At 43.8% G+C, this 14,194-nt stretch overlaps 1 protein-coding gene across 2 annotated transcripts; it reads left to right on the forward strand.

Moving 5' to 3' along the window:
* Positions 1 to 420: 420 nt before the first annotated feature.
* On the forward strand, positions 421 to 10,034 carry LOC139370260 (centromere protein M-like). 2 transcript variants are annotated; one of them, XM_071109624.1, is made up of 6 exons: positions 421 to 586; positions 777 to 856; positions 1,088 to 1,183; positions 1,294 to 1,373; positions 7,242 to 7,333; positions 8,791 to 10,034. In XM_071109624.1, exons 1-6 carry the CDS (start codon positions 530 to 532, stop codon positions 8,938 to 8,940), a joined length of 555 nt encoding a protein of 184 aa, XP_070965725.1. In that variant the 5' UTR covers positions 421 to 529; the 3' UTR covers positions 8,941 to 10,034. The 2 variants fall into 2 exon arrangements, with proteins under 2 accessions (XP_070965725.1, XP_070965724.1); XM_071109623.1 differs by having other exon boundaries at positions 1,085 to 1,183; positions 8,791 to 9,538.
* Positions 10,035 to 14,194: the final 4,160 nt, after the last annotated feature.

A 14,194-nucleotide genomic window follows, 5' to 3' on the forward strand; every position in this document is an offset into this window, starting at 1 on the left:
GATGGGCCTGGAGAACTGTAACCTTTCAAATTCATAGCTATGGATGCCAGGACTGACCAATCCATGATATAAACAATTATGTTAACAATACATAACCTCAAAACACAGTTAACATTTTGTTTATTAACATTGGAGTATAACAAGCTTAAACTTGCTCATGAGGCATTTATACATTACATTCAATAATTAATGGGTATATCATTCATAAGTTAAAAAATGGATGTAGCAACTATGGTTTCTACCTTTAATTTACTGTTTAGCAAAGAAATATCCGAATTTTGTGCAAAGGAGGTAGCAGCAGGATTACATTTACGTAGTTACACTTTTTAGACAGTAGATGGCAGTCGTGCTCCTTAAAATGGCAGCAGAAACGTCATGACGTTTAACGGAAGTTTGAAATTACGCGCCACAAAAGTCATGGCTAAATGATTTTATTCCACCATAACATTGGAGTTGTGTATGAATTGTAGTTATTTAGCGACAGGATTGCTGAACGCTTTATAACGCAATTTGACTTTTTGGAAGTAAAATGTCTTTACTCAAACCATTTAGTAAACTTCCTGGACTAAACACGGCCAACATACTGGTAAGTGGTCCTGTAAGTAACGTTGGCTAGTAAACGTAACTAATTACCAAAGATTATCACTAAACCAATTGTGACATTACTGCTATCCAGATTATTGATACATTTACATAAACAGTCAATATTTGTATCTATGTTTAGACACACCGCTAACTCACCCGTTGTTACTCAATGAATGTGTTTCTTATTTCAGCTGGTGGAGAACGAAGAGCAATTTCAGCAGAAGTTAGCTGACACTGTTGTTCTTCAAGAGAAGACTGTCAATGTCAATGTGTAAGTACTGAATTGAGTTCTCAACTAGCGAGCTAGGTAGGGGTTTTGACTAGATGGTATACAGCTACGGACGGAAGAGGCTTTTCGTAGCAGGAGATTTAGGTTTAAAAAAGGATTAGGGTTAGCTAAAATGCTCTCCTAACCTGCTACGAAAAGTCACTTGACGAAAGTAGCGGTATACCATCTAGTCACAACCCGTATAACAGTCTTGTCTTCTTTCTGTACCAGAAGGTTGGCCAGAAGCCTCCCACTACCCATGGAAAACGAGGAGTCTCGGCCACGGATAGATCTGGTGGTTTTCATCATTCACCTAACCTCAGAGCTCAGGTACATTCACATACAGACAATAAGAACCATCCATAGGGAGATGGACCTATTGTGTGGCTTTACTGGCCTCTTCTTCCAGTGGTAATGCTACTGCTTTTCTCTCTCCTCAGCTTCCAGTCAGCAGAGACCTCCCTCAAGTATTTAGACCCAGATTACTTCCAGGGCAAAGTCTGCTTCCTGGTTACCAGTGGTAAGGAAATGAACTCGCCTGTCTATCCTTCTCCTTTATCCATCTTTCATCAACACTTATCACAATTATTATGTATTTTTTTATTTGTACTTTTACCCCGTTTTCTCCCCAATTTCATGGTATCCAATTGGTAGTTAGTCTTGTCTCATCGCTGCAACTCCTGTACTCCGAAACACAACCGAGCCAAGCCATACTGCTTCTTGACACAAAGCCCGCTTAACCCGAAAGCCAGCCGCACCAATGTGTCTGAGGAAACGAAGGTTACATATGTAACCACGGTTATGTGAGCAATATGGATCACTCCAATATATTGGTATCACTCCGCGGCGGAGGGATACATCCGAGGTGAGGATTTACACCCGTGTGCACCTGTGTCACAGCTGGGGTCCGCCCCTATATATAAACCCCATGGCTGCGACACACGTTCTCTACATAATTTTTGAGGTGCCTCTATTCTTTTTATTTTTTTTCACCTTTATTTAACCAGGTAGGCCAGTTGAGAACAAGTCAAGTCTCATTTACAACTGTGACCTGGCCAAGATAAAGCAAAGCAGTGCGACAAAAACAACAACACAGAGTTACACATGGGATAAACAAATGTACAGTCAATAACACAATAGAAAAATCTGTATACAATGTGTGCAAATGAAGGAGGTAAGGCAATAAATAGGCCAATAGTGGCGAAGTAATTACAATTTATCAATTTACACTGGAGTGAGATATGTGCAAGGAGAAATACTGGTGTGCAAAAGAGCAGAAAAACAAATATGGGGATGAGGTAGGTAGTTGGATGGGCTATTTACACATGTGCTGTGTACAGCTGCAGCGATCGGTAAGCTGCTCTGACAGCTGACGCTTAGTTAGTGAGGGAGATATAAGTCTCCAACTTAAGTGACTGTTGCAATTTGTTCCAGTCATTGGCAGCAGAGAACTGGAAGGAAAGGCGGCCAAAGGAGGTGTTGGCTTTGGGGATGACCAGTGAAATATACCTGGTAGAGGTCGACCGATTATGATTTTTCAACGCCGATACCGATTATTGGAGGACCAAAAAAAGCCGATAACGATTAATTGGCGATTTATTATTTTTTTTTTTTGTAATAAGGACAATTACAACAATACTGAATGAACACTTTTAACTTAATATAATACATCAATAAAAATCAATTTAGCCTCAAATAAATAATGACATTTTGTTTAATTAATTTAAATTTTGTTTAAATAATGCAAAAACAAATTGTTGGAGAAGTAAAAGTGCAATATGTGCCATGTAAAAAAGCTAATGTTTGAGTTCCTTGCTCAGAACATGAGAACATATTGTAACGACCCTGGGTTTATAAGCGCGGAAATCGACTCTGCCGCATGAGCATGCTTTTGCGGCACAGTCAATAGCTCGCCAGACCTCGGGCTCGAAGGTCGAGGGTTCAAGATTTGCTCCTTGCTGTTTCATTACATTGGTGTCAGAAGTGATCGGACCTCGCATCCACGACAGTGCGTGTGCTTGGCCGGTGAGCGCGTTCCTGTAAGACGTAGAGCCGCAAGCTAGCGCGAGGACACACTCTTTGAAAGGAGGGAGTAGTGTAACGACCCTGGGTTTATAAGCTCGGAAATCGCCTCTGCCGCACGAGCATGCTTTTGCGGCACAGTCGATAGCACGCCGGAACTCGGGCTCAAAGGTCGAGGGTTCGAGACTTGCTCCTTGCTGTTTCATTACAATATGAAAGTTGGTGGTTCCTTTTAACATGAGACTTCAATATTCCAAGGTAAGAAGTTTTAGGTTGTAGTTAATATAGTATTTATAGGACTATTTATCTATACCATTTGTATTTCATATACCTTTGACTATTGGATGTTCTTATAGGCACTTTAGTATTGCCAGTGTAACAGTATAAACAGTCTAAATATTCTTGTTACATTGCACAACCTTCAATGTTATGTCATAATTACGTAAAAGTCTGGCAAATTAGTTCGCATTGAGCCAGGCTGCCCAAACTGTTGCATATACCCTGACTCTACGTGCAATGAATGCAAGAGAAGTGACACAATTTCACCTGGTTAATATTGCCTGCTAACCTGGATTTCTTTTAGCTAAATATGCAGGTTTAAAAATGTATACTTCTGTGTATTGATTTTAAGAAAGGCATTGGTGTTTATGGTTAGGTACAGTCGTGGAACGATTGTGCTTTTTTCGCAAATGAGCTTTTGTTAAATCATCCCCAGCGTTGCATCGATTATATAGTGATTTGTAGTTTTTTTTATAAGATAAGTTTAATGCTAGCTAGCAACTTACCTTGGCTTCTACTGCATTTGCACCCCCCCCCCTCCGAGCCGATCTGGGAGGCGTCTGTGCTGACCAGCTCCCGGCGGTACGTCCTCAGCATCTCCACCCCACCTGAGAGAAAGGAGCAACAGCACCACCTCAACAATGCCCTGAGGCCCTGTGCGGTCACCCGCAGCTGGCGGTGACGGTGGCGCTTCGGGTGCAGCCGGTGGGAGTTGAACCACCGTTGAAGAGGCTGGAGGAATCATCGACGAGGCCGCCATCAGCAAGCCCAACAGGCGTTGTCAGGGCAGATACCACCCGCCCCTGCCGAAAATGGTCAATAAAATCCCCTGAACACTTCTGGTGGGCAGGCGTGCTCTCATGAGGACTGAGTCCAGATCCATGCCAATGAAGGCCACCCTTTGGGTGGGTGTCAGATGTCAGATGACACTTCTTGTCGTTTACTGTAATGCCCAGCCCGCCGATGTGGGTCAGGAGTATGTCGGGGCACAAATCAGCCAATCGTCCTGGTAATTGAGGATCAACAATCCTCGGGACGTGAGAGGTGCCAGGACAGCGTCCATGCACTTTGTGAAAGTGCGGGGTGCCAAGGAGAGGCCGAAGGGAAGAACCATGAATTCGTAAACCGTCCCTTTGAAAGTGAATCGGAGGTACTGCCAATGAGCTGGGTGAACAGGAACATGAAGTACTCATCCCCAAAGTCCAGTGTCACAAACCACTGGTCCCTGGACACGGCCTGCAACACGCGGCTGCGGACAGCATGTGGTACCTCAGTACCTTCAAGTGCCCATTGAGGTTGCGGAGGTTGCGGAGGTCCAGAATCGGTCAAAACCCTTATTCTCTTTTTGAGACCACAAAATAAGTGGAGTAGAACCCACCTAGCTGTTCTGATGTCTCGATCAGCCGCAGGGTTTTCTTCAGTGGGTTGGCCACCGTGGTGACACGAAAGGCACCTGAAGGACGGGGGCCGGAATTGGAGTCGATGCCCTTCGAGCATTGTAGACAACACCCAGGGGGACTCCACACCCTCCTCCCACTTTGCCCTTTGAGACCGGGAGAAGCGGCCGGGAAGGGTGTGTCGGGGGTCCTGCCGGGGCCCGCCTCTCCTCTGGCGCCCCGAGCGCCTGGGTCTCCCATGCACGTCCCTATGGCGGTGACAGTTGACACCATCACACCTGTAACAAAGGGAAGCCATAAGCTCAACCAAGACAACAAGGCCACAGAGTGTGGGAGCAAGATGTACATATAGGGAGAAACATAATACTGTACCACAAGAGAAAGATACACTTAGAGTGCATTTGCCATTCTGGTAAAATGCATTGTCTATTGTATAGGACAGGAAACCAAAGTAAGGCCATGAGAGCATAGGACAGCTGGACATACCAAGGTCAGAGGGACATACAAAGGAGGGGGTCAGCCAAATGACCAACTGATGGACTATAGACATAGGGCATATATTTTTAGGACATGAAGAGAAGAGACACATAGTCTACTAGTCCTAATAAGGACAAGCTAAACATAAGGGGCCCATAGGATAAGATGGGCATGTATTACTTTTGGGACATGAGGTCCTGTCACCATTCAAACTTGACTGAAAGCAGATATGGGCGTTATTGGGCGTGAACAAGGAGGAAGCACAGATTGAAAGATAATGGTGGCAGATGGACTGAGGGAAGTAACTTCATTTGCATGTGGGATGGACTCATATGTTGTATGTGTATAAATCAGAGCCAGTGCTCTGGAAAAGTGTGTGTTCCGCGGACCATCTAGGCTTCTGATATGTTTGTATTAAAAGCCTATATTGAATTCACAAGTTCTTGTAAGTGTTATATTTTGTAACGATCCTCCACGACAGGAGCAGGGGTCAGACGCCCTGGGAGAGCTTATGTTGTGACCACTTTGGAGGAATAAGTACCCGGTGAGGGATAAATTACCCAGCACCTCTGCAAAAACTGGGGATGACCCATGTGGGGAAAAACAGGCTGTTGCTTCACCGCACGCTGTGCTGCTCCCGTTGTCGTCCCTTAGCACAAGGTGATGGAGCAGGAGAGGGACCCTCTGGAGCAGGGAAAGCAGACAAGACACCTCCATCACTTCACGGAGGAGCTCCTATGTGCCCAGCTGTTGTCGCCTCATGCCCCCGTCCAGGACTGGCAGCAGATGGGCTCTGCCTGCGGTGGCTCCGGCCTCACTTCCTGGGAATGGTACTGGGCCCGGTAGAGGGACTAACAGCTCGCTGACGCACCACACCTGCGGGAGGGAGCTCGTCCCCAGCCTGAGCCCGAGCTTGGCTGACACACTCCCGCATGGCCTCCAATTGCGCCAGGTGCAGGCATTCTGAGAACAACACACAAAACATCACACCTGTCACAAAGGGAAGCCATAAGCTCAGCCAAGCCAACAAGGCCACGGAGCAGGGGTTCGGCGCCCTGGGAGAGCTATGTCGTGACACGTTTGGAGAAATAGAAACCCGGTGAGGGATAAATTACCCAGCACCTCTGCAAACACCGAGTCGACTCCTGTGGGAAAAACAGGCAGACAAAAAAACAGCAACCAGGTAATGAATTTTTGTTTCGCCAATATTACCTATCGGTTTCACTTCCAAGCAGTAAAAACAGAACCATATGGAGTAACACCTGTTAAGGAACTCCAAAGTCAATGTCTCTTAGTGGAAAGCCCACTACGATACTCTTACACTCTGCAGGGGAAAGAACATGCAGGATAATTAACAGAGAACCAGCAGCATGTTAAGGCAATTCACAACACACACACAGAACAAGCCAGTCGGCAAGTTGTGTAAGGTAATTTACAGTTTGTGGCAGCAAGAGCCACCAATATATTAATGCACACAGATTCGTAGTGCAACGCTAATGAAACGCAAGCATGACAAACCACGGGTGGAAGATAAAGATCAACCATGCGTGAGTGGAGCACTGAAGAGGGACTGGCCATGTGGCCATGTGGCCAGCTGCTCCAGGCTGCAAACAGCCAGTGAGTATACTTCCACGCAAGATATTACACTTACCAGTGACTTACCAAGCGAACTTCAGAAAGTTTGTACCTCAAAACATACAGACGTCCGCCGATAAAATGAAGGAGAACGTGACGCGGCCATGTGGTCTATACATATAGGGGCGGACCCCAGCTGTGACACAGGTGTACACAGAAGTAAATATCAAAATCCTCACCTCTGATGTATACCTCCGCTGCAGAGTGATACCAATATATTGGAGTGATCCAATATAGTGAAACATTATACCGTACACCTGGCAACCGTGTCAGTGTGCATTGCGCCTGGCCCGCCACAGGAGTTGCTAGAGCTCGATGGGACAAGAACATCCCTGCCGGCAAAACACTCCCCTAACCCGGACGACGCTGGGACAATTGTTTGCTGCCCCATGGGTCTCCCAGTCGCGACAGAGCCTGGACTCGATCCAGGATCTCTAGTGGCACAGCTAGCACTGCAATGCAGTGCCTTAGACCACTGCGCCACTCGGGAGGCCCTCACTTATCACATTCTATCATCATTATGTTGAAAGATTTCTATCATCTGTGTGTTTGTGGTGTGTCTGTGTCTCCTCCTCCAGCTCGTAATGTGTCAGTGCCCCCTGAGCGGCTGGTCTCTGTGAGGAAGCTGGCTGCATCCCTCCACTGCCCCTTATTGTGTGCAGAGGATCAGGTATGAGTCAACTGTATCAGTTAACGCATAGACATGATTGACAGGTAAAACACTATTTGTATTTATTATGCATCGTCATGCTAACAAGGCAGCAGCTACTCTTCCTGGGGTCTGGCAAAATTAAGGCAGTTATACAATTTTAAAAAGCTGATTTATTTGTATTTAACTAGGCAAGTCCGTTAAGAACAAATTCTTATTTACAATGACGGCCTACCCCGGCCAAACCCGGAGGACACTGGGACAACTGCGTTCGAGAGCGTCGCAAAATAAATGTAGAAATCCTTGTTATTCAATTATTGCACCCACACTGCTCGCGCTCATTGGTTTATAGAAGCAGGTACCCACGTGCCATCTCCTCATTGGTTATACCCACGTGGGTGAATGAAAGATGAACTGTTTTGCCTGTAGTCGTGGTAATACAATGAAAGTTTAGATGCGATCACCATATAAGTTAAACGATGAAAAGGCCTGGAAGGAGGAGAGATGACTAGAAACGATTTGGTTGGTCGTTTTATGTGTGGATTAATTGTCGGAGTAGAGGTCCTTGTGCATTTCAGGTTAAATAACAACTCAATGTTTATATCCCAGGACAAATTAGCTCGCAACAAACAGCAAGCTAGCTAAATAGGATAAATTAACGTTAGCTAGCAGGTGCAAGCTAACTGGCTAAATTGCCATACATGTTTAATGCTTTTCGACATGTCCCCAAATTAATGTCATTCGTTCAGAGTTTGTTTTGATATTTTAACCTGCGTGTCGTGATCGCGTTTGGTGTGGGGGGGCAAAATAAATTTATACACGATAGCGCACGATGGCGCACACGCGCAGCCGGTTTGGGTTCCGTGTTAGAGTCTCCCAATCACGTCCGCTGTTCCATAGGGTGTATTTTTATGTTTAAAAATAAATACATCTGATTATACTGCTTCTATCAGTTACCTGATGTGGAATAGAGTTCCATGTAATCATGGCTCTATGCAGTACTGTGCGCCTCCCATAGTCTGTTCTGGACTTGGACTGTGAAGAGACCATGTCTTGTGGGGTATGAATGGTTGTCTGAGCTGTGTGCTAATCGTTTAAACAGACAGCTCGGTGCTTTCAACATGTCAATACCTCTCACAAATACAAGTAGGGATGAAGTCAATCTCTCCTCTACTTTGAGCCATCCAAGGGCCAGCCGTGCTGCCCTGTTCTGAGCCAATTGCAATTTTCCCTATGTCCTTCTTCGTGGCACATGACTGAACAGTAGTCCAAATGTGACAAAACTAGAGCCTGTAGGACCTGCCTTGTTGATAGTGCTGTGAGTTAATTGTTTGTTTATTTATGAAGCTTGTGTTATGAATAGACTGACAGGTAATACAAACTCATTATCTTTTATAAGTGTGTCATTCTGTTATTTCATGAAACTTTTGTTTTTTTCCATTATTTATTCCTCCGTCTTCCTTTCTTTCTCCACTCAGACAACAGAGGGGGTGACCACAGCAGCACACCGATTACTGGCCATTCTCAAGGTAGCGGCCGGTCTTGTCCCTATGGCAACTGGTCTCTACCTGTCCACCTTGACCCGCTGCACTGTGCCCTCTGACATTGACCAGCAGAACTTTGAGTGATCTTGACCTTTAACCCAGTCCAGAACATCACCTGGACGAGCCAAGTCTGGTTGACCAGGTAGTTACATGGACTGTTACTTGTGCTCAATAGCTGTTGCCATCTCTAAAACAGATACATGTAACAGGTTTATATAGAGTGGACTGCATGTGATATCGTTAAAATTTAGTTTGTATATGCAGAATGTTTACCATGCACTTAGTACCTTTTTTTTTTAAATACGTTTTTGGTTTTGTTCACATTGTAAACTTTTAACCATTTACAATTTTTTTTGCTTTGATCTCATTTGTAAAGAGATTGCCTTGTATCTTTGTAAATATAATTGGGGTTACACACTAACCTTACTTTTTAGAATGTCACTTGTTGCTGTGTCAATATACTGACATTAGGTGGAGTGCCTGCTGCCTGGCGAAAGCCGTATGTTCAATGCCTCCAAATTGCTTTCTGGTTGCTATAGAAACAGGATGATGGAAAGGATGTGGTTTTCTGGGAAACGCCTAACATATTGACGAAATTGAACCATGCAATTAATGTCCCCTTATCTTTCATTATGTAGTGTTTCTTTGACCTATGTGAGAAATAAACGGCGTAGCTAGTTGATACAATCTTAAAGATGCTTTTATAAAGGTTTTGTAAAATTTCAGCCAGTAGTTTTGAAAGTGCTCACGAGCCAAAATAGGTTCCTGAAAATTGTGCACAAATGTGTACAACACCAACCATTTTGTATGCTATTTTTATTTTTAATAATACAATTCGTACAATATGTTACAAATGTGTATGTGCTTAAGATCCTGTTAAACCTCTTTAATTGCGAGCCAGCTATTTGAAGACTCCTGACCTCCTCACTCCTACCCGTCTCCCTCCTATTTCCTCTATCCCTAAACTCTTAAGTTCACATCCCCTTCCTGTTCAGATCAGGTATTTTGATAACCCTTGGTTGAAGATCTCCAGTGTGCTATCCCACTGGACAAAGATATCAGTTCAATGTCATTTGATTGAGTTTATTTCACGTTGAATTTATGTTAGTTAAACATATTTGAACCATGTAATTGGATTTAGGTTTAAAGTTGGGTGAATAAAAGAAACATCCCCGAAATCCCTGTCCATTTGGAAGACCCATTTCCGACCAAGCTTTAAAACCTCTTGAATCTAGGGGGCACTATTCTCATTTTTGGGAAAATAACGTCCCCAAAGTAAACTGCTATTTTGTAAGGACAAGATGGTAGAATGTGCATATAATTGATAGCTTAGGATAGAAAACACTCTAAAGTTTCCAAAACTGTAAAAATATTGTCTGTGAGTATAACAGAACTGATATTGCAGGCGAAAGCCTGAGAAAAATCCAATCAGGAAGGGACTCTTATTTAGAAAGCTCTGCATTCCTATTGAGCAGTGTATGAGATATCAACCAGATTCCTTTTTCTATGGCTTCCCTAATGTGTCTAGTGTCACAATACATAGTTTCAGGCTTTTATTTAAAAAAAATAGCCTGAATGTCAACATTGCGTCAGTGGTCAGCTGAAGTCTCTCAGACTTTTGTGCGTGAAAGACAAATGCGGCCATTGTTTCTCTCTATCCTACTAAGAAGCCACCAGTCCCGGTTGATATATTATCGAATAGATATTTGAAAAACAACTTGAGGATTGATTATAAGCAACATTTGCCATGTTTCTGTCGATATTATGGAGCTAATTTGGAATATTTTCCGGGGTTGTAGTGACCGCAATTTCCGGTCGATTTCTCAGCCAAACGTGAAGAACAAACGGAGCTATTTCGCCTACAAAAATAATATTTTGGGAAAAAAGGAACATTTGCTATCTAACTGGGAGTCTCGTGAGTGAAAACATCCGAAGCTCAAAGGTAAACGATTTAATTTGATTGCTTTTCTGATTTTCGTGACAAGGTTGCCTGCTGCTAGCTAGTCATAATGCTATGCTAGGCTATCGATAAACTTAATAAAAAATGCTTGTCTTGCTTTGGCTGTAAAGCATATTTTCAAAATCTGAGATGACAGGGTGATTAACAAAAGGCTAAGCTGTGTTTCAATATATTTCACTTGTGATTTCATGAATAGGAATATTTTCTAGTAATATTTCTGTCTGTTGCGTTAATTAGTGTCAGTTGATGATTACGCTCCCGGACCCGGGATGGGTAGTATCAAGACTTCCTGACTGATGTCTTTAGATGTTCCTTCAATATAGCCACATAATTTTCTACCTCATGATGCCATCTATTTTGTGAAGTGCACCAGTCCCTCCTGCAGCAAAGCACCCCCACAACATGATGCTGTGATTCACGGTTGGGATGGTGTTCTTCGGCTTGCAAGCCTCCCCCTTTTTCCTCCAAACATAACGATGGTCTTTATGGCCAAACCAGTTATATTTTTGTTTCATCAGTCCAGAGGTAATTTCTCCAAAAAGTACGATGTTTATCCCCATGTGCAGTTGTAAACCGTAGTCTGGCTTTTTAATGGCGGTTTTGGAGCAGTGGCTTCTTCCTTGCTGAGCGACCTTTCAGATTATGTTGATTATAGGACTCGTATTTACTGTGGATATAGATACTTTTGTATCTGTTTCCTCCAGCATCAAGGTCTTTTGCTGTTTGCGAAAAGTGCAAATCAATCCCAAAGTACATTCATCTCTAGGAGACAGAACACGTCTCCTTCCTGAGTGGTATGACGGCTACGTAGTGCCATGGTGTTTATACTTGCGTACTATTGTTTGTACAGATGAACGTGGTACCTTCAGGAGTTTGGAAATTGCTCCAAAGGATGATCCAGACTTGTGGAGGTCTACAATTTTTTTTCTGATTTCTTGGCTGACTTCTTTTGATTTTCCCATGTCAAGCAAAGAAGCACTGAGTTTGAAGGTAGGCCTTGAAATACATCCACAGGTACACCTCCAATTGATTCAAATTATGTCAATTAGCCTATCAGAAGCTTCTAGAGCCATGACATAATTTTCTGGAATTTTCCAAGCTGTTTAAAGGCCCAGTCAATTTAGTGTATGTAAACTTCTGACCCACTGGAATTGTGATATAGTGAAATAATCTGTAAACAATTGTTGGAAAAATGACTTGTGTCATGCACAAATTAGATGTCTTAACCGACTTGCCAAACTGCAGTTTGTTAAGAAATTTGTGGAGTGGTTGAAAAACGATTTTTAATGACTCCAACCTAAGTGTATGTAAACTTCTGACTTCAACTCTAGATTCAACCAGTTGGTGCCTAGTGGGATTTACATCCTCTCCTCCTCCCCATCTTTCTCTCCCTTTCAGCTCTTAAGGTGTCTGTCCATCTCATGAGTGTCTTCCTCTTGCTCTTTACCCCAATTCTCTACTGCTCCTCAGGGTGATTCAGTGTGTATGTTGTATCGCGACTGATTTAAACATCTTGTTGACGTCTGTGTCGGCCATTGTTGGCTTTGGAGTCTGAGGGACCTGTTGCCCAAATCCTTTCTGCACTGTAGGACATGACAAAATGAATACTGCATTTCAGAAGGGTTTTGCATTATGCTATCTGAAATGGAGATGTTTGCACAGTGTAACACACACAATCTGCTACATGTTGACACACACACTGTCCCACTGTGCTAAATCATTCAGTATGTAGTAAGTATGCAGGGGGTGACCACTGACAGACAGGCTCAGGTGGAGACACTAGGATGCACACGTGTCTTCCTCTCGCTGATCAGGGCTGAGCAAAAATAACCAGCAGCTAGGTAGAGAAGTTGAATGGCGTTTCTGGCTGTTGTCATGTGAACCATAATCTGTTATCCATAAGTGTTAATGGTAACATTTTGTGGAGTGTTAAGAAAAATTATAGGTTGGGAAGCTGCTTGAGACCTAGTCCTGGTTAGAAAATATTGGGGACACAGGTTTGGGATCCACTGTGTTAATGCTGAAGAAAGAAGTCTAAGGTATCGTGTTTCCTCACTGATAGATAATGCCATTGGACACCATGAGTGAGGGGGGGGAAATACCATATTGGAAGGACAAGGGAGCCTGGACACCTATGCTGGTGGTCAGTCATGTGCACTGTTTGAAAAATACAATTCTATTTTAACTAGGCAAGTCAGTTAAGAACAAATTCTTATTCACAATGACAGCCTAGGAACAGTGGATTAACTGCCTTGTTCAGAATGACAGATTTTTACCTTGTCAGCTCTGGGATTCGATCCACCAACCTTTCACTGGCCCAACGCTCTAACCACTAGGCTACCTCAAGCAGTTTGCAGGTGCATTTTGAATTCAGGGAAATGTCCTAAAGAAACAAGGTGGTGGGGATTGTGTGTGCGTGCCAGCTAGTGAGTGTGAATGTAGCACTTAGGTGTGTTGAGTGCAAGAGAGATCATGCACGTGTTTCAGTCAAGGAGGGGATAGATCACTTGCTGACCTGCACAACAGAAACCTCTTAGGGAACATCAGTTTGCAGGTGCATATTGAATTCACCATAAACGTGAAGTGGCTAAGATGGGGGAACACCTGAGCCCAATGGCTGCTTTACGTCGTAATAGTTAGAATGAGTAACCTATAAAATGACTCACACGTCTCCTGTTTTTTTTTTATGGCTGACTTGACTAAAGCCCCTGACCTGGGGTCAGCCGGTCTGGTCGGTGGAGACCGGCTGTCCTTGGCGACGGGTCAGCAGAAAGAAAGAGACGGATAAAGAGAGATAAAGGCAGGCGGGTCACACGAGATGAGGGTGTCAGTGTCTGTCACGTCTGCAGTGCAGCGAGTGACACAGCCAGCCTATTAATAGTCGTTCCTTCAGCAGGGCAATTAACCACAGCTTTAGCAATCAGCTCAATGCCAGCCAGGCTAATGACAAAACACTTATGACTGGAGACCATGGAAAAGTTAAAGAAACTTTGACCATTACATTTGCGCCTAGGGGCAAAATTGTATTACAGATGTGGACTCATACTTTAGATTCAAGAATCACCACAGAGAAATAGCTGAATCCAGAATTAAGCATAATGTTTGAATACACCTGATTTCTTGCACCAGTACGTGTATTGTAGTCATTCAAGATGTTCGCATTGAGCTTATGGAAGCAGTTATTTAATTCACTAGTGCGGCTTAACCAACCAGGGGCATTCTAGACATGCACTTCCTGAGAGGAATGCACTGGGCAATCTCCATAGTGCCCAAGGTAACGGGCACAGCCTGGTCTGAGGGGGTGATCTGAACTCAGAGCCCCGCCTGAGATGCTGCTCTGTGGAGTGAGTCACGTCCACACTGACCGATAAGACTGCA

This window comes from Oncorhynchus clarkii, chromosome 17, assembly GCF_045791955.1.
Source record: "Oncorhynchus clarkii lewisi isolate Uvic-CL-2024 chromosome 17, UVic_Ocla_1.0, whole genome shotgun sequence".
Taxonomy (NCBI): Eukaryota; Metazoa; Chordata; class Actinopteri; order Salmoniformes; family Salmonidae; genus Oncorhynchus; species Oncorhynchus clarkii.